The sequence below is a fragment of the Engraulis encrasicolus genome, chromosome 16, assembly GCF_034702125.1.
Source record: "Engraulis encrasicolus isolate BLACKSEA-1 chromosome 16, IST_EnEncr_1.0, whole genome shotgun sequence".
Taxonomy (NCBI): Eukaryota; Metazoa; Chordata; class Actinopteri; order Clupeiformes; family Engraulidae; genus Engraulis; species Engraulis encrasicolus.
In genome coordinates this window covers 11,931,581-11,952,845 of record NC_085872.1, presented here as the reverse complement: position 1 = coordinate 11,952,845, position 21,265 = coordinate 11,931,581, and the positions used below count along the sequence as shown (strand labels likewise).

The window sequence follows — 21,265 nt, the reverse complement described above, 5'->3', positions numbered from 1 at the left end:
AAAATTTAATCAGAACATTTTTTTTCATAGAGACTTGTGTTGTGAGTGTCGGTGGATAAAAAAATACCCACCCACTGCCTGTGAGGGTAATACCAAATAAAGAAACTTCAAACCAAATCAAATTTCTATTTTATTTCCTCTTAAAAATCGTAGGATTAGGACTTGCTCAACCTTTACAAAATACAGAATTATAACCTTTAAAGTACAGAACAGCATCTTTCACTGCTTTCCAAAGTTGTTACTTCCGTAACCTCAAATACTTAAACTCCCACAGAAGAATAAGTGAGAAGAATATGTGAAACACTCAAATAAAAAACAAGCAGACAAACGATAAACAAACAAACAAAAACAGGCCTCTCAGAGTTAATACTGCTGCTGTTACTGGCTGACACGTCTCTGTTCTCTCTTCAACTCATTTTCCTTGTATCGGCTCCTTATCCTCTCTATAGTGTCTTTATCTGTGGGGGAGAGCATTCATTATCACTAGATTAATACAATAATGCAAAGTATTGCATTTTTCGTTGATCAATTAACCTATACACTTACATGGCTGTGGTAGGCTACTCCAAACTCAAAACACATCACCCTCACAATATTAATGTGGGTCAAAAAGCATTTACGTAAATTCTTCACCTTGATGACATGAAATTCACATTGAGCTACCAAGTTAGTTAGTGATGTTACTGTCTCATGGTTGTGTCCACTATCATCTATCATACCTATTTGGACATGTTTGGCCATCTGCGTTGGGCTTTCCTTGGGTGACCGTTCCATTTCTACTTCTCTGCTGGTTCTCCTGTTTTCAGCAGGGGCCAGGTTGGGGGTAGAGCCGGTGGATTTACGCCTCTCGGATGCCCTGTCCTTCAACTCATTTTCCTCGTATCGGATCCTGATCCTCTCAATAGTGTCTTTATCTGTGGGGGAGAGCATTCATTATGACTAGATTAATATAATGAAGAAAACAGCAAGTAAGCCTTTTTCATTGATCAATTTACCTATAATGTATACATTTGAATGGCTGTGGTATAGCATAGGCTACTCCAAACTCAAAATACCTCACCCTCACAATATTAATGGGGGCCAAAAGCATTCATGTTGAGCTACCAAGTTAGTGACTGTCTCATGGTTGCGTCCACTATCATACCTATTTGGACATGTTTGGCCATCTGCGTTGGGCTCTCCTGCGGTGACCGTTCCATTTCTCCTCTGCTGGTTCTCCTGTGTTCAGCAGGGGCCAGGCTGGGGGTAGAGCCAGTGGATTTACGCCTCTCGGATGCCCTGTCCCTCAGAGTGCTGTCAGTACTGTTGCTCTGCTTGATGACTGGGGATTTAGAGGACACAGAGAAACCAAGAGATCCAGAGGTGCTGTCATGTAATTCTGTGCTGATGCTGTTAGATTGAGCAACATCGTGGACATCAGGGGTATGGGCATGGGATTTGTACAGTTCCGGAGGTCTGCTGCTCTCTCCAGCGTCTCTCAGATGGAGAGTAATGCTTTTGCTGAGGTTAATGTAGTCCTGGTGTAGATTTCTAACCTCCATCTGGAGTAGGTCTTTCTCATGCTTCATAGTCTCCAGACAGCCCTCCATGATGACATGCTCTTCCTTCAGGCTCATGGCAACATTTGCTGTCTGGATGCCTCTCTCAATGCTCTGTATCAAGTCCTCCTGCAGCCGCCGGTTCTTCTCCCTGAGGTGTGCCACAGTCTCAGTAACAGAAAGCTCTTCTTCCACACCGATATTCCCGGCTAAATGTTTGGTGTGTTGTGCTCCATCATTAGCAATGCTATTCTCAGAAGAGAGCCTGCGGCCATGTCCAGTTTCCACATGCATCCTACTGGGGTCAACATGCCAGACCTCTGTCTGGCTGCTCCGACTGGTCTGTGATGATTTTGCTTTATGTCTAATGTCTAGTTTCTTCTCAAGAGCACCTTTGTCAGGGACCAGCTGCTTGTTGCACTGCTCTAGTAATTGATTCTGGGCTTTCATGTCTTCATACTTTTGGAGCAGCCTTTGTAAATCTCTTGCATACTGTTTACTGCATTTCTCTGTCTCTTTAAGTGTCTTCTTGAGGTGGCTATTCTCAGCTTTTAGCTGACCATATTTGTCATCTTGTTGTAACAGACCTGCATTTGAACTACTTCTCTCTGTGCCCTCTAGGGGAAACGTTTGGCTTTCTTTACAACGGGTGTCCACACCGTGATCCGGTATTACATTTGCTCTGGCCTCAATGTTGTTTTTCAATCTTTTGTGCAATTTTAGGTTTTCTTCTTCCAGTGTCAACATGGCATTATTCAATCTACCAATCAGTTTCTCCAAGTCGTCTATCCGTTGGCTGTTGTTGGTTGTCTTGCTTGTTGGTTGGATAGTTTTGCTTCCGTCCCCTGCACTGTTTTCTCTTACACTGTCGTGGGGTTCACTGATTGATGGGTTATGTTTCTGTAGCATTTCTCTCTCCTCCATCGCAGACTGGCATTCGTGGGCCATTTACAGTAATCTGGCTCACATGTGAATTAGACTTATGCTCTCTTCCTGCACCTGAAAATGCAAGAAGGGAAATAACACATTTTAAACTGGCTTTTAACAAGCAAGTCTTCTACGTTGTCTTCAACTTTGTTGTCCCCAATTCTTCCTAAAAAAAATCTGAATGTTGTGTTCTGTAGGCTAGTAGTGTATTGACAAGGCTAAAATTCATTAGGCTATATAAGTTACACACAGAGTGCAAAGCCTTCCTTTACAGACTTGGTCCAACAACATTTTTAGTGGACATTCACACTGTACTGGAATTAGACTGTACAACTAAAGTGCTAATAGATGTCTTAGATCGTGCCTAGGGTCAAATCCAGACAGGGTGAAATGGCATTCAGGCATTAATTTATAATGCCAGGAACCAGCTTCCAGTCCAAATTAGAACAGCCCCAACAGAAATTAAAAACAGCTTTATTTTCATCTGCCTTTGGTGGTAGTTAGTTAGTTAACATATCTACTATCTATAATACAATACAATAAAGTGCTGCTAATAGATGTCTTAGATCGTGCCTAGGGTCAAATCCAGACAGGGTGAAATGGCATTCAGGCATTATAATGCCACAGCTTCCAGTCCAAATTAGAACAGCCCCAACAGAAATTAAAAACAGCTTTATTTTCATCTGCCTTTGGTGATAGTTAGTTAGTTAACATATCTACTATCTATAATACAATATACTATCTATAATACAATTATACTATATATAATACTATAATACAAAATGTTCTGCTCTTTTTCAACTCTCTACTACATTGAATGACAGTTTTGTATGGTAATGAGCTAAGTTATATAAATAATATTGATTGATTGATGGATGGTCCATGCATGCGGGTCTCTCGTTTATCCCTGAGGTGCGAGGAAGTCTGCTGGCCACAGGGCTTCCTCCCCTGAACATTAGGCAGGCCAGCTCTGTTGCGATTTTCAAATCCAGATTGAAAGCATTTTTGCTTTCATTATGGCAGGGAATAGCATTGATCTAATTATTAATTATTTGGTCTGAGGTTCCTAGGCCTATATCTTTCGTTGTTTGATTCATTTTCCCGTCAATTTTTTCCCTCTCATTATTATCTTTTATTATTTTTAATAATAATAATAAATAATAATTGTATTTGTATAGCACTGTATCATACAAGGCATGCAACTCAAAGTGCTTAACAAATGGGGGAAAAAACATCATTGTTAGAGATGGATTTAAAAGGAGAGGTAGAGAGGAGAGGCAGCAATAGCAGGAAGGCAGAGGAAGAAGAGAGATAGATAACTTAGAGGTTGTAGAGTCATGGCTGGGTCTAGTCATAGATAGGCCTAGTCACACTGAATTAACAATGTCTTTATTGTTATGCCTATAGCCAGGGCTCTAAATTAACACACGCCAACACGCCAAACAGGGGTGAAAATTCATTTTGGCTAGTAGAAAAAAATACCTACCCGCCAATTTGGCTAGTAGTTCCCGAGTACAGTAAATTATGAACAGTAAACCGCTGCTCTGACGAACGTTAGACGGCGAGATTTCCTATATTACCCATGGACACTGGCGTCACGACGTAGCCTCCCACAGTGGGCTTTCCAGTGCAGCGAGCGGCAACTCCATGCTGTTGCGCGCGCCAGGATTGAAAACATTCTGTCAGCTAAGCTGCGCTCACACTATTCTGACAGGCAGCTCTCCTCCTATGCTCTCGTCGCTTTCGCTACAACCTTTTTAACGTCACTACTGCTATATGAACATTGCTGTAACAGGCTGCATTTTTGAAGCAGCGAGGCCCTGGCCGTTTCAATAACAGGAGTTACGCAGATTATGCATAGAGCTACTTCTGTTCTGTAGACTTATGTTTTGTGCGAGTGATGAGAATGTGGCGGGGGTTAGCGCAAGGTTCTGTGCGTTGGTGTAACCGTAATAATAGTGACGTTAAAAAATGAGTGGCTGTGGAACGAAATAGCGACAAGGGCAGAGGAGGAGAGCTGACTGTCAGAGTAGTGTGACCGTAGCTGTCAGTTCAGTTGTCTTCTGAAATGTTCCGAGTCCTGGCGCAACTAAGTTGGAAAGCCCACGCCATCGGAAAGAAAAAAAGCAACCAACGACGAAGCTGTCGAAGTAACAACGGAAGCGAATATTCCCGAGATAATATTTACTTTCAGTTAAACTAGGCTTCTTGTCATTTTGTTGCGCATGGTAGAGAAGAGCTCCTCCTCTCTCCTCTCATCTCTTCTCCTTCCTTGGGGTGTGCGTAGGCCTATGTGAGGTTTTGTAGTGTTAAGCTGTGTGCTTGGTTACTGTAGGCCTATGTTAAAGGTCTGTTATGTGAGTGGCTTGTGTGATGTGATTCAGCTGTTTTCAGAGGAATTGAACAAAAACGAATCAAATTGATTATGCCTAAGTAATGAAAGTAAAAAATAAAGCAGAAGTTAAAAAAAAAAGAAAAAAATGTATAGCCTGTAATATGCTTATTATGTAGGCATATAGTAGCTTATGCAGGCCTATGGTGTATCTGTGTTGTAGAAATAGTTGAACAAAATGACCATAATAAAAAAAAAAAAAAAAAAAAAAACTAGCCTAACGCATAGTTTATTTTGGCGAGAAAATAAAATGGCTTGTTGAACTTCTGTTTGGCTGGTAAGAAAAAATGTCCACTAGCCAAATTGGCTGGTGGTGGAAAAAGTTAATTTAGAGCCCTGCCTATAGCCTACTTTTTTGTTTGTTTTATAGTGTTTTTGATACCATGGTGTAGGCCCCTAGGCTAGGCTATGGTGAGGCCCTGCACTTTAGATGGATGAATTCATGTCTACTTCTAATGTTTGCAGACTGCCAGTGGTTTTGATTGCCTAGATGAATGCGCATGCCTTGACGTTCAGAGGAGGCCTACGTTTGTGGCACTGTCTTAGCACGCAGATATCAGAGTTGTTAAAAAACCGTTTAACAAGAAAAGTACTTATAACACGGCGACGAGCAAAATAGTTTGACCAGACCTACCTTTAGCTTCGGGTTCCCTTGGCAATAGCGGTTCGAAACGCGCTGTAGCCAGAAATCTAGTACTAGATTCTCTATTTCGAACGTCTCTTTAGTTTTGGATACCGTCAGCTGCTGCTATTTGCCGCACGTTACGTTTGCGAGGCTACTAACTGGGCGTATTCAGACCTACCACGTTTCGGACCAAACGGACCAGATTTTCGTTGGTTCGGATCTAGATTAATCACTGCCCTGATGCGTTTAACATTGAAGTCAATGGCAGAGGCCTTGCATGGGAGCCTGGAAGCCCAGATATCCTTGACATTTTGCTGTCAAACGCTGGTGAAAATTCAGTTTGGCTGGTAGAACAGACAAATTTATTAGGCTAGCCACTTGACCGATTAGATTAGAGTGTGCGTTTGGCTTGTAAGATTAACATCTAGGCCTACTAACCATTTTGGCTGGTGATAAAAGTTTATTTAGAGCTGGTAACACCTGAAGTCTCTGCCTGAAGTCAGAGTATCTCTATACGGCTCTGCCTGAAGTAGGTCTAGCCTACCACATGTCTGCCACCTAGTGGAAAGTTGAGAGACCAAAATCTCAAGATTTTGCACTCTATTTGACGTGATGGCTTCCCTAATTCAATATATGAAATTATCTCCATGCAACACAATGCAAAAGACATATGAATTAAGTTCATTATGTCTAACTGTTTAACTTAAACACTTAGTGGTTTCTTTTGCCTTAAGACATGTAAAAGTTTTTATCTTTTACCTGACATGTTTCGACGGTGTTACTTCCGTCTTCATCAGAGGGTCACTGTGATGTTGATGAGTGACGTGCTTTAAAAACAGCTGATGTTGTTGTGGAGGTGTGACCTCCCTGTCAATAATGACAGGTTGGTCACACCTCCTGCTGTTAGAGTTGTCCTCTTAGGATGGTGGTCCAGGTGTGTGAGAGCATGTATGCCCCCTCATCCCTGTTCATGGTACTTGGGCTACGCTTTCTGATCTCCATAGACTCCTTAATCCAGCGGTGGTATCTGTTGTTCTCTTGCTGTATGACTTTTGCCTTGTCCCAGTCCATGATATGATTTTCCCTCCTACAGTGGTCAGTTATGGCTGATTTGAGGTTCTCCTGTGTGGCTCGCTCCTTTATTGCTCTTGTATGTCTTTGTTCTGTTTCCTTTTCACATTCTTTTTTATGCTCATTTTTTCTTGTGTTGAATGTCCTCCCTGTCTCCCCAATATATGACTTGTTGCATGACCGGCACGGAATCTCATATATGACATTGCATTTGTTATGTTGGTCTATTTTGTCCTTGGGGTGTACTAGCAGCTGTCGTAGTTTGGTGTGTGGCTTTACTGGCGTTTGTATCTTGTGTTTCTTCATGGCTCGCTGTATGCGTTCGGTGATCCCTTTGATGTAGGGCAGGATCACCATTCCTTTGTTTTCCGGTTTTTGTGTGGACTGCTTTTTCTTTTTCTTCCCTTGTGTTTCCTCCTTCGTTTTTACCTGTAGGGCGCCTTTTTGAATGGCCCATGGTGGGTATTGGCAAGCTGCAAGTGCCTGTCGGATGTGTTTTTCTTCAGCTGCGCGTTCGTCGGGATCGGTAATGATGGATGCGCGTTCGTAGAGGGTTCTGACAACGGATAGTTTGTGCGCAATGGGGTGTTCGGACGTCCAGAGTAAATATTGGTCCGTGTGTGTTGGTTTTCTGTAGATGGTTATTCTGATGTCTCCCTCGTCTGTGTGGTGAATTTTAATGTCCAGGAATGCTATTGATTTGTCCTTCTCCTCCTCATGTGTGAATTGTATGTTGCCAGTTTGGTCTATGGAGTTGAGGTGATCAGTTAGTTGTTGCGTTCGTCCAATTTTTATTTTCTCTAAAATGTCGTCCACATACCTCCGCCATAACGTGGGTCTGCATTCTTCTGGGGCAGATGTGATGGCCTCCTTCTCCAGGTGTTCCATGAAAAACCCACACATTATGGCAGAGAGTGGGTCCCCCATGGCGAATCCCTCCTTCTGCCTGTATATTGTTCCACGGAACTGAAAATATGTGGATGTGGCGATGAAATTCAGTAATTGGCTTATGTCTTGTGCTGTCAGTAATGTGCGTGTTTTGAGTGTTCTGTCAGTCTCGAGGCGTTGCTGTATGACGTGTAGTGTGGCCTTCACTGGGGTTTTTGTAAACAGTGACACCACATCGTATGAAATTAGCATCTCATCCTTCTCCACTTTCTCCTTTCTCAATTGTTCGGCTAGGTGTTTGGCATTCTTACAGTAGTGTTCCGTTTGGCCGAGCATTGGTTTTATTATTTCTGCAAGGGCCTTTGAGAGGTTGTAAGTGACGGATCCGATGCTGTCCACAATGGGTCTTAATGGTGCTCCAGGTTTGTGTATTTTGGGGGTGCCATAAATCCGTGGGGTTATATTTGCTGTGGGTATAAGGTTGTTGTATGCCGTTTTTTCTATTTTCTTTGCGTCCAGTAGTGGTTTTAGTATGGCTTTGAGTTTTTTCTTTTTGTCTTCTGTTGGATCTTTTCTGAGTACCTCGTACGTGGCCGTGTCTGCCAACATATTGCACATTTGTGTTTCATATTGTTCTGAGTCCAAGATGACCGTCGTCCTGCCCTTGTCCGCCGGCAGGATCATGATGTTGTTGTTTTTGGCCAAGTTTTTTAGTGCTTTCTCCTCTGCTTTTGTTATATTGCTGGGTGGTGTTTTTGCCGATCTTAGAATGCCTGCTACTTCATTGCGTAATTTCTGTCCTTGGTCGGGTATTCTTTCACATGCCAGTTCTGTTGCGAGGATGAATTGTTCGTGTGGGATTTTGCGCGGTGTTATGGCATAGTTAAGGCCCCTTGTTAAAACGCTGTGCTCTGTTTGAGTCAGTTTGTGTGACGATATGTTGTGTACCCATCTTTTTCTGGTCTCAGTGTTGTTCTGCTTCTGTTGTACTTTCTTGGCGACCAGCCTCTCCAACTTCCTCATGTGGCGTTTTTTTGTCTGTGTGAATTCTTTTTCATGTATTCCGTGGAGATGTTCCTGTACAAGCGTGTCCAATTCGTTGGTGAGGGGGAACTGTTGTTTCCAACGTTGTAGTCGTCCTTCATACTCCGCGTTAATGGTTTTGATGGTGTTGCTTGTACATCGAATCCTCTCCTTGATAAGGATCTTACGCGCTCTGTCGACGGCTTTTCTTGCATTGTTGGTCGGGATTGGAGTCTTGATGTTCAGACTTGCCGGTACTACTCCTTCATCTCGGCATCTTAGATTGAATCGCAGATGGTTTCTTTGGCGTGCCCGTTTCCTCGTTAGTTGTTCCAAACGCCGCAACTCTTTTACGCAATCTCTTCCGTAACTTGCGTTTATCATATGAATTAAGTTCATTATGTCTAACTGTTTAACTTAAACACTTAGTGGTTTCTTTTGCCTTAAGACATGTAAAAGTTTTTATCTTTTACCTGACATGTTTCGACGGTGTTACTTCCGTCTTCATCAGAGGGTCACTGTGATGTTGATGAGTGACGTGCTTTAAAAACAGCTGATGTTGTTGTGGAGGTGTGACCTCCCTGTCAATAATGACAGGTTGGTCACACCTCCTGCTGGGATGAGGGGGCTTACATGCTCTCACACACCTGGACCACCATCCTAAGAGGACAACTCTAACAGCAGGAGGTGTGACCAACCTGTCATTATTGACAGGGAGGTCACACCTCCACAACAACATCAGCTGTTTTTAAAGCACGTCACTCATCAACATCACAGTGACCCTCTGATGAAGACGGAAGTAACACCGTCGAAACATGTCAGGTAAAAGATAAAAACTTTTACATGTCTTAAGGCAAAAGAAACCACTAAGTGTTTATGCAAAAGACATGTTTTTATTTTGTAGGCTAAATCAATTACAATCAAGGCAACTGTAAACAAAACTGCCTCCATCTTACTCTTTAAAAAAACGTAACCATTGTAGAGGATTGTACATTTGAGAAAATATTCAGTATTATAAAACTTAAATTCATATTTTTTCAACACATTTACCAAAGTATTAACATAAAAAATTCCTGCATCTTCCAGTCAGTAAAAGTGCAAAGGTAAAAGTGCAAATGATGAATGTTGCAAAAAATATTGAGGAAAGAATATTATTTAACGCTTTCATCAGAAACTTCAACCATAAGCCTCCAGCTTCAAGTAAGTAAAAAAAAGTGCAAATGTAAAAGTGCAAATGAACTTTGCAAAAAATAGTTACCAAAGTATGTTATTTAACTCATTAAATTCACCAGAAACTTCAACCATAAGCCTCCATCTTCCATTAAGTAAAAAAAGTGCAAATGTTAAAAGTGCAAATGAACGTTGCAAAAAATAGTTACCAAAGTGTATTATTTAGCTCATGAAATTCATCAGTAAACTTCACCTTTCACAACAGAAACGGTCTCACTTTGAGATTCTTGTTTAGGAAAAGGACCTCATGGACATGCTCTGGGGCCAGGGTTGCTGTTTAATAACAGGAAGTAATATTATTCACATAATTAAGTAGAGAATGTTTTAACCAGTTAAAACATGACCCATTATAAATGTATTGTCACCAGAATGACAGTGACCTACCGGTACTATATTACTAATGGCTGACTGTGTGTAATGCCATAGAAGTAGGCTACTATGGTAGTACAAACCCCAACTCCATAGAAGTTGGGACACAAGGTAAATTGCGGATAAGAACAAAATATTGCCATTTTCAAAACGTCTGACTCTTACATTAGATGGAGAATGGTACAAAGAAAACTATTCATGATTATATAAAAACAACACGTCTCAAAAGAGTTGGGACGGGGACAACACTAATGTTACCTTTCATGAATACTTACCACCAGCATCAAATTCTAAGTATTCTATGACTGGAAAAAATGCACTTTTCATACATGAAAAGGGGGATCTTCTCCATGGTCCGCCATTTTGAATTTCCAAAAATAGCCATTTTTAGCTGCAAAAATGACTGTACTTGGACCTTACCAGAAAATATTTGTTTATTACTTAGTAAACTTTCATGTAAAGATTAAATTTGGCAATAGGCAGCCCAGTTTCAATGAGCTGCATATTTGCAGTACCTTTTTGACCATTTCCTGCACAGTGTCCCTTTAACAGTTAATTACATTAACCGATTAGATGATTTTATATTAAAAACAGTGTTAATTCCTATCTTGGACATCATGGACATGATTTCACCAGCTTAAATGGTGGGTGTATTCCTTGTCATGTTTTGCAGTGTTTTCCTTTCTGTAGTGCTTACAGTGTGACAGGTCTTGACCAAAAGCCCACCATTTTATCACCTGCTGTCGTTATGATGGAGTTAAACTGTTAAAACATAGTAGAGAATTCAATTTGTCCTTACTATGTAGTATTAATTGAAGATCTCCCTTCAAAATGCATGAGTGGCTTTTCATGTTGTTTAAAACCCATTTATATCATTCAGCACTGTATTTAACTCTACAGATGAGTGAGAACAACTTAACCGATGCACTACTGCACCCCCATGCCATCATGGTGGCTGACTTTTGAAGTTGGCAATAACACAAGTTGGATGGTCCATTTTCACTGTAGCACAGGGTGTGCAAGATTATATATATATTTTTTTAAACTAATTGACTTCTGCAACTTCATGTAAGCAAAGGACAGTTTACCATGTCTTCTGGGTCTATTTCAAGTGAGCTTGGAAGCATAGGAGAATTTCAAACCCCTCCATCATTTGCACACATGAAGCATTCTTAATATTGTAGCGTTTCCGGAAACCAGAAGGACGAGGACAGAAGGGGTTATTCCTCAGGAATGTTTATTTATCTCCCCAAACAGCGGGAGCATAAAACAGCGCAGCTTAACATTACAGGGGAAACTTGTCGCGCCCAGAATATCCGAACTTGCAACATTCTAACCCTTAGCCCCCCGCCCCCCCAGAATGCAGAATCCCACCATAACAAAACAATAACACAGTAGCACTGGAGACAGGGGACAAGGTAAAGGGACAACACACAACAAGAGAACATATTGGCAATTGATCAACACACATTTAACCAACATTCAACCTAGACCATAGCTCGTTACACTACCCCCCCACCACAAAGTTCCTCGCCCCCGAGGGAACAAACAAAGTCTGCCAACCGCCGAGGAGGTCTTCGCACCCGGCGAGGGCGGGCCACCGGGGAGGGTGGCACTGGTGGGGACGTGACTCCCGCGGAGGCAGGAGACACGTTGGGGAGCATCCCTGAGCCTGAGGGGGGGCGCAACTCAAGAGGCAGCGGTGGCGGGGAGTGAACAGGGCTGGTGTGCCCTGTTGGAGAGCCCGGCAGGGAATGGGGGTTCCTGGGGGCTAAGGGGCTTTGTGGTGGGGGTGGGCTAGGGTGAGACACTGGGGATGATGACCCTGGACACTGCGCGCCACCGTGGGGGGCCGGGGAGTGGGGCTGTGGTCCGGACCCCCCCGGGGCGGGGGTGGGGCTCCCCGGAACGAGCCTTGGCCTGGAGGGGTGAGAAGGGGGGTCGGGACGTGGTGGGGGACAGGCGGCGAGAGTGGCGGGCCGGGGAACTGGGGGGTTGCGCTACCACGATACGGGGCCAGTCTGTCTCTGTGCAGCGCTACCCTTCGGCCACGTGGCGGCAACATAACCCTGTACACCACCTCGCCCATCCTCTCCAGCACTCGGCAGGGGCCCATCCAGGAGCTGTCCAGCTTTGGGCAACGGCCCTTTTTCCTCTGCGGGTTGTAGACCCAGACCAGCTCCCCCGGCTGGAAATGACGTCCTCTCGCCCTGATGTCGTAGTTGCGCCTCTGCCGGGCGCCAGCATTCTCTTGTTGCACCCTTGCGAATGCATGAGCCGACTCAAGGCGAGCCTGAAGCTGGCTGGCATACTCGGGGCCGGGGGGAGCGGCCGGGGCGTCTGGCGGACGACCAAACGCCAGCTCAGCCGGGGTGCGGAGTTCCCTCCCCAGCATAAGAAGGGCGGGAGTGCAGGCGGTGGACTCCTGAACTGCGGACCGGCAGGCCATGAGCACCAACGGCAAATGTTCGTCCCAGTCTCGCTGATGCTCAGAGGTGAGTATGGCCAGCTGCTGACACAGAGTACGGTGGAGCCTCTCCACCAGGCCGTCGCTCTGGGGCCTTAGCGGGGAGGTACGGGTCTTGTGGATGCCCAGGCGACTGCACATGGCTGAGAACACCCGGGACTCAAAGTTCCTCCCCTGGCCGCTGTGGAGGGTGTCAGGCAGGCCAAATCGGCTAAATATGCCTTGCACTAGGGCATTAGCCACAGTCTCTGCCTCCTGATTGGGAAGGGCGTACGCCTCAGGCCACTTGGTAAAATAGTCGATGACAGACAGAATGTACACCGCATTCCACTTTATTATGCAAATGACATTTTTCGCTGTTTCCCCAAATAATCAATACAAATGACAGTCGTCATAATTTTCAAGTCATCAGCCATTAGAGTACAATTTAAACGTTTTTGAATGAACCTTCCAATGATAACGGTATTTTTTAAAATAATAAAAAACTTTAAATGCTCTGTTCCACATTATTACGCAAAATAGTTTTGTAGTGTTGTAATCCAAATTTCTTTCTTTTTTTCCCTTTTACATCAAAACAGTTGGAATTTGGTACCTTCTAAATTACATTTCAATGTTCAATACTTGGTGATAAGCTCTTTGTCTTAGTAACTGGAATGCTGTGATTAACATTGAAGTCAATGGCAGGGCATTGCATGGGAGTTATGGAAGCCCAGATATCCTTGATGCTTTGCTCTCAGCTGTTTTTGTTTGTTTGGTCTGGTGACCCACACTTCACTCTTCAATATACCCGTAGATTTCCATGCCACGTTTAGGTGCTTTGGAGGTGATGACATTCTAACGCACCAGACATAAAACGCCATTGAAAATGAATGGGATGCTATGTCTGGTGAGTTTGAATGTCATCACCTCCAAAGCACCTACACGTGGCATGGAAATCTACAGGTATATTGAAGAGTGAAGTGTGGGTCACCAGACCAAACAAACAAAAACAGCTGAGAGCAAAGCATCAAGGATATCTGGGCTTCCATAATTTCCATGCAATGTCCTGCCATTGACTTCAATGTTAAACGCAGCATTCCAGTTACAGCTTATGACCAAGTTTTGAACATCGAAATGTAATTTAGAAGGTACCAAATGCCAACTGTTTTGATGTAAATGGGAAAAAAAGAAAGAAATTTGTATTACAACACTACAAAACTGTTTTGCGTAATAATTTGGAACAGAGCATTTTGGGCATTTTAAGTTTTTTATTATTTAAAAAAATACCGTTATCATTGGAAGGTTCATTCAAAAATTTTTGAATTGTACTCTAATGGCTGATTACTTGAAAATTATGACGACTGTCATTTCTATTGACTATTTGGGAAAAGGGAAAAAAATGTCATTTGCGTAATAATGTGAAATGCGGTGTAGGTGTTACCTTTGTCGGTGCGGGGAAGGGGGCCCATCACGTCCACGGCCACCCTCTCCATGGGGGCCCCTACAAGATGTTGCTGCAGAGGGGCATGGGACTGACCGGTTGGGCCTTTCCTTGCCGTGCATGGGTCACAGCGTCGACAGAGGTCCTCCACATCCCGGCGGAATTGGCCCCAGTAGTACCCCCGTCGAAGGCGGCGCAGGGTCTTACCCACCCCGAAGTGCCCCGATCCTGCAGTCCCATGCACCGCCTCCAACACTGCTGTCTTCAGGCCCTTGGGGACCACCACCTGCCAGAGCTCTTCCCCCGTGGCCGGCTCCTTCCACGCCCTCTGCAGCACGCGGTCCTGCAGATGGAGGGCAGGAAACTTGGCCCAGAGGCCCTTGGTGGCTAAAGAGAGCCTGGCCACCTCCTCCCACGGCGGCCTCTGCCGCTCCTCCACCCACCGGAGCACCGGCAGCACGTTGGGGTCCAGTTCCTGCTGTCGCCTCCATTCCGGCGCGTCCACCGCCTGCAGCTCCCTGCAGGTGACGGTGCTGGCATGCCGCACGGCCAGCTGGTGTTCCTGCTCGCATAACTCCCGCTCACGCTGCTCCCTGCGCTCGCAGTAGTGGCACCCCTCTGCAGCACAGGGGCGACGAGAGAAACCGTCTGCATTGCCGTGTTGCGCCCCGGCCCTGTGCACCACCGTGAAGTTGTAGGACTGCAGCTCCTCCAACCACCTGGCAACCTGCCCCTCTGGCTCCTTGAAAGACATGAGCCATTGCAGAGCGGAGTGATCAGTCCGGAGGGTGAAAGGCAGGCCGCACAGGTAATAACGGAAGTGGCGTAGGGATAGCACCACGGCCAGGAGCTCACGGCGGGTGACACAGTAGCGCCGTTCAGCCTTGTTGAAAGTCCGACTGAAATACGCCACGACTCTTTCTCCCTCCGCCCCCGGCTGGGACAGCACCCCTCCGACGCCCACCCCGCTAGCATCAGTGTCCAGAACAAACGGCAGGGAGGGGTTTGGTGGGGCCAGCACGGGAGCCTCGCACAGGGCCTGGCGCAGTCGAGTAAAAGCCTGGCAGCTGTCCGTCCACGAAAAGTCCTGGTCTTTTTGCAGCAGCTGGAGCAAGGGAGCCCTAATAGACGCGAACCCTCGTACAAACCTCCGGTAATACGAGGCCAGGCCCAGGAAACTTTATACGTCCGCCGGAGAGGTGGGGACAGGCCAGCTGCTCACAGACTCCACCTTGTCCTCCAATGTGCTGATGCCCTCCCCCCCCCACTCGGTGCCCTAGGAAAGTCACCTGTCGCCGCATGAAGTGACACTTGTCCGGGTGGAGCTTCAAGCCGGCACCTCGGATCCTTCCCAGCACCCGACGCAGTGACTCCAGCGCTGCTTCAAACGTGCCGCCGTGAACCAAGATGTCATCATCCAAATAGACCAGGCACTCCTGGCGAGGGACGCCAGCCAGTACCCGGTCCATGAGTCGGGCAAAGGTGGCTGGAGCATTGCACAGACCGAAGCTGAGGACCTTGAACTGCCAGAGGCCCCGTCCCGTGCAAAAAGCCGACTTTGGAACTGCGTCGGGTGATAGGGGCACCTGGTGGTAGCCGGAGCGGAGGTCCAAAGAAGAGAACCAGGAGGACCCAGACACCAAGTCCAGAGACTCGTCCACCCGTGGTAATGGGTACGAGTCCTTCCTGGTCACCCCATTCAAGGGCCTGTAGTCCGGACACAGGCGCCACGTACCGTTCTTTTTGGGTACCATTACCACGGGTGAGGCCCAGGGACTGTCCGAAGGCTCAATGATGCCAGCCTGCAGCATTCTCCAGACCTCCTGGTCGCATGCCTCCTGGCGTGCCAGCGGAAGTCGACGGGGTCTGCACTTTACAGGGCGAGCGTCCCCAGTGTTGATCTCATGCTCCACCAGCTGGGTTCGCCCCACCTCGTTCTCACCCTGTGCAAAACTGTCCCGGAACTCGAACAAGAGCCCCCACAACTGCTCCTGTTGCTGGGTGTCCAGGCCCTCGCAGTTCTCCCTCCATATTTCCACCAGGGCAGAGTGCGGGGCCTCCTCCCTCAGGGGAAGCGGAGCGGGGGACGAACAGCTCCCACTGGCAGGAACCGGTGCAACCCCGCCGGGTGTAGATGACCTGGGGCTCCCTGCCACCTGAGAGGGTGACGGCAGGGGGGCAGCGGAGTGTTGGAGTGGGGATTGAGGGCGTTGGGGAGTAACACCGACCCGAGGCACAGAGGTGGCAACATCGCGGGCGGCCAGGGCTACGGGCCCCGACGCTGAGGCCGACAAGGCTGACAACTGGAGGGCGGGCCCCTCTCGGAAGCTCAGCGTGCCCCCACCCAGATCAAGCTGACAGCCCGTAGCCTTCAAAAAGTCCAACCCCAGTATGCACGGGTCCTGCACACTCGCCACCCACACAGGATGACGGATGACCCTCCCTCCCACGGTCAGAGTCAACATGCCCCGGCCTTTCATTGGGGCCAACCCACCCGTGACCGTGCGCAGCTGCACAGTGGTGGGTTCCAGTGGGGTATGGTCGGGCACCACATCCGGCCTCACCAGAGTCACTGTGGACCCGGTGTCTACAAGGGCCGTGCAGGGGACCCCTTCAACAGTCACCGGTATGTGGCAAAAGTCCCCAACGCAGGTGCGACCGACTACCACCACATCCAAAGGGGGAAGGCTGCCGTAGGTTGGCGCTGGTGAGGAAGAGGGGGAGGAAACAGGCGGCGAGCTGTCGTCTGCTTCGGGGGGAGGTGAGGCAAGGCCTCCCCGTCGGCGCTGTCGGGCCCCTCCTGCCGGTGAGGAAGAGGGGGAGGAAACAGGCGGCGAGCTGTCGTCTGCTTTAGGGGGAGGTGAGGCAAGGCCTCCCCGTCGGCGCTGTCGGGCCCCTCCTGCCGGTGAGGAAGAGGGGGAGGAAACAGGCGGCGAGCTGTCGTCTGCTTCGGGGGGAGGTGAGGCAAGGCCTCCCCGTCGGCGCTGTCGGGCCCCTCCTGCCGGTGAGGAAGAGGGGGAGGAAGCAGGCGGCGAGCTGTCGTCTGCTTCGGGGGGAGGTGAGGCAAGGCCTCCCCGTCGGCGCTGACGGGCCCCTCCTGCCGGTGAGGAAGAGGGGGAGGAAACAGGCGGCGAGCTGTCGTCTGCTTCGGGGGGAGGTGAGGCAAGGCCTCCCCGTCGGCGCTGACGGGCCCCTCCTGCCGGTGAGGAAGAGGGGGAGGAAACAGGCGGCGAGCTGTCGTCTGCTTCGGGGGGAGGTGAGGCAAGGCCTCCCCGTCGGCGCTGTCGGGCCCCTCCTGCCGGTGAGGAAGAGGGGGAGGAAACAGGCGGCGAGTCGTTGTCTGCTTCAGGGGGAGGTGAGGCAAGGCCTCCCCGTCGGCGCTGTCGGGCCCCTCCTGCCGGTGAGGAAGAGGGGGAGGAAACAGGCGGCGAGCTGTCGTCTGCTTCAAGGGGAGATGAGGCAGGACCTCCCCGTCGGCGCCGCCGGGCCCCTCCCGCAGACGACGAAGAGGAGGGGGTTGGGGCTGGGGTCCGTACAGCCTCCCCTATACGAACCCCGCACCGTTTCCCGGAGAATTGGGTAAGTTGGGGCACTGCCGGAGGAGATGCCCTGGCTGGCCACACCCCCAGCACAACCTAGGCCCTGGGCGCGCGTTCCGCGCTGTCTGCAAGGACACAGCGCGTATCAGCTCCGTGACCTCCGCCACCCACGCTGGTTTCTCCGGCGCCACAGTGGTCCCCATCGCGGCCCTGGCTGTAGGGGTGTCCTCACCGCGCCTGCCATCGCCTGACACACCCCACACGATCTCCCTCTACACGGCCAGCTCCAAGGCACTCTGCAGGGACTGTGGGTGCTCTAGCTGGACCTGTACGCGCAGCTCAGCGGGGGACAAAGCCCTAATAAACTGGTCCCGCGCCAACTCACTCTGTACATCTGGGGGCATGTGAGAGTAGGCACGCCGGGTAAGGCTCTCGATCTCATTGGCCAAGACCCGCAGTGGTTCCCCCGGCAGCCGACAGCGGTTGCTGAGTTCATTCTTAAAAAGTCCCGGCTGCACGCACTGCCCAAAACGCCTTTGCAGAGCCCCTACTAATGCCCCATAATTGTGCCTCTCTGCAGGACTCAATAACAGCAAGCATTGTAAAGCATCATCCGTGAGACACAGTGCTAATTGAAGGGCCTTGTCCTGTACAGTCCACCCACTAGCCTGTGCTAACAGTTCAAATTGGGCATGGAAAGCCTCCCACTCCGACTTGCCTGCATACTTGGGTGTCTTCAGGGTTGCTGCTGTCGCCGAGGTGTTGCGGGCGCCGCCATGTTGTTTGTTTACATTCGCAGCTGGAACTCTTCTCCCCTCGCGCAGAGGTTCCAGGCCAGTACTCGAACGTGACATTCCCGCTGCCGCAGCCAACCTCAACGTCTCCTCCCTCAGCTGGGACCGAGTCCATAAAAGTCTGTGGTACGATGATGAACCCAACTCCGGATCACTTTCCGCCTCCCTCTTCACCTTCACGCCAGGAACCCTCTCCATAATGTCACGTAGTCAAAAACGAAATAATGTTTTATAAAAAAAATCTGGACGCAACGATCACAAACGCCGCCCAAGAATGACAAGCCAGATGCTAACTGTCACTGATACTCGGCTAGCCCAAACGTCACTGACCCTAAACGAAATGAAACGTGAGGAAAAAAAATAAAATAAACAAACCGCTTTACTTCTGACACCAATTGTAGCGTTTCCGGAAACCAGAAGGACGAGGAAAGAAGGGGTTATTCCTCAGGAATGTTTATTTATCTCCCCAAACAGCGGGAGCATAAAACAACGCAGCTTAACATTACAGGGGAAACTTGTCGCGCCCAGAACATCCGAACTTGCAACATTCTAACCCTTAGCCCCCCGCCCCCCAGAATGCAGAATCCCACCATAACAAAACAATAACACAGCAGCACTGGAGACAGGGGACAAGGTAAAGGGACAACACACAACAAGAGAACATATTGGCAATTGATCAACACACATTTAACCAACATTCAACCTAGACCATAGGTCGTTACAATATGGTCAATTTTCAATAGCCGTAATTCTTGGAGTGCTAGATTGAGACTACAGCCAATACATATTTCTTGATGTCATGAACTTATAGAATGATTTTAATGACAAAACTATGTCTTATATACACTCAATCATGGTAAATCAAAGGGAATTCAAAATTGTATGTAACAACTAGGGTGAACTAAGGTAAAGTGGGCCACTTTTTGGTAAATTGCATGGGACACAAAAAAATCCCACCACCCATGTATTATCAATGTGTATATGATTAATGATGACTCTTTTTTATCATTTCATGTTGAAATTATTTTATAAAGTATCAATATTTAGGCCCTAGAAGTCTTTAAACATTTGTTGTGCCAACTTTTTGAAAACGAACAGCTTCAGTTAAAGTGGGCCAGCCCATCTGGTAAAGCGGGCCAGCAATCAGGTAATATGGGCCACTGAAATAACAACACAAAATAGTACTCCATCATCAATTTTAATGTATAAAGAAGTGAACAACATACAGATATTTCAAATGAAGTAGGCTACAGGCTGTAGTAAACACTTAATTTTTTTTTTTTTTTAAATTACGTCGCGGTAACTGTAGTCCTACTTGTAAGTGCACTGGAATTGGTGGCGCGGAGTATTCATTCAATTAATTCATGTCTTAATTAATGAATTCGTGTCTTAAACTAGACAGCAACTGATATTTAAAACAATAGTAATTCAAACATTTTAAATAGTTAAAAAGTATTAATTACAACACTATGAAAGTGATTCATGACATGAAAGCAAACACACTTAAAATGCCTATAAATAGGCAAGTGAAAAGAATGGTACAATATGTTCAAACACAGTCTTTGCAAATAAAACCATCATCAGCACAGATGCCATTTAGTTCACCACAACCCTCATGAAACCAGGCAGAACATAGTCCACACTTAATCCATTCCTCTGTGGCCTTTGGGTCATTGGGGTCACCATATTGGGCTTTGCAGGCCTTGCAAAGTGATGTGCTTTTCGCCTTTCAGCTGTTTGCATGGGTTGTCGGCTGGCTTTGCAGGCTTCTTGTTAGATTTTTTTGCTTTGATATATTCAAGATGTTCTTCACTAGTCAGGTGATAGGATGGTGGTCTCGTATGGCGTCATAATGTGGACAAAAGGTCCACGAGCGCCACTTACTGCACACGCGAGGTATTTTATTCTGCGCGCGCGCGTAGACACTGTCGCGCGCGCGATTTTGCTCTGCGCGCGCGCGCAAACGCTGCCACGCGCGCGCAAACACCGCCTCACGCGCGAGAGGTGACATGAATTTCCTCACGCGCGCGAGCAGAAATATGAATATTTAAATTATCTCCTCCCACTGATTAGCATAACCAACGAGGCGGAAGTTTGTTTAGTCCGAAATAGTCATACACAGATATCAAGATCAATTGTTTATATCGTTGCTACGGTGACTGCAGCTCGCGTTTACTGACGAGTGGAATGACTGAAGGTTGCTGACAAGGGCATTTACCTCTATTTCTTACCCATTTTTATAAAGCATTGTTTTTAATACATATGTTTGTTTCATGGGCGAACTTGTTGAGATTCGCAGACAGCAGATGAGGAATAAAGTGAGTAGACATTTCATCAACTGAATATGGTTCGTGTTGTAGCCTAGGACTATTCCTGTCAAGCTTCATTTTGCTCACGACGAGTGTGTTTTAAGAGCTTAAAGTTAGCAGGCTAGGTATTTGGCATGATGACATAGTTGTTTTGCAAAGAAGACCAAAATGCACGTTTACATAGACCTTAAGTTAACATGTTGTAAGTGCAATGTTTCACTGAAATCCAGCTCCGTGCATGATGCATGACTGAGAGACATAGGCCTACCGGTACAAACCTGTTTCCTACGATGGTCCAGTCAGATATTTGTAATGTGTAAGGATTCAAGTGTGTTTGATACTTTTGCTGGTAAGCATTGCAATAAAAGAGGGAGCTGGATAGTCAATTCAAGCGGTCAGATCAGAAACCCTTTATTGAAATCGGTTGGAACAATCATTCATTTTGCCACTGTTCTCCATAGCTGGTGACGACACTGGGCAAGACGGCCGCAGTTGACTTGAGACCGGCTGAAATATGGATTTAATGTAGGCTATGTATTCAGCGATCCAACGGGTATACACAACTAGAGCTCTGGGTGAATTTAGCCTACATTGCATCAAAGAGCTCACTCTGTGCTTTGGAATGAAATGATTAAGTGGATAGAAAATGAACCGTGCGTGGAGTATCCAGTAG

The 21,265-nt window shown here is 47.3% G+C and overlaps 1 protein-coding gene across 1 annotated transcript; it reads right to left on the bottom strand.

Annotated features, from left to right (window-relative positions):
• Nucleotides 1–117: 117 nt before the first annotated feature.
• LOC134465132 (cytadherence high molecular weight protein 2-like) lies at nt 118–5,527 on the bottom strand. Its single transcript, XM_063218595.1, has 4 exons — nt 5,492–5,527; nt 1,145–2,537; nt 720–914; nt 118–458 (listed from the first exon to the last, which is right to left on the bottom strand). Exons 2-4 carry the CDS (start codon nt 2,484–2,486, stop codon nt 379–381), a joined length of 1,617 nt encoding a protein of 538 aa, XP_063074665.1. The 5' UTR covers nt 2,487–2,537; nt 5,492–5,527; the 3' UTR covers nt 118–378.
• Between the last annotated feature and the right edge of the window lie 15,738 nt (nt 5,528–21,265).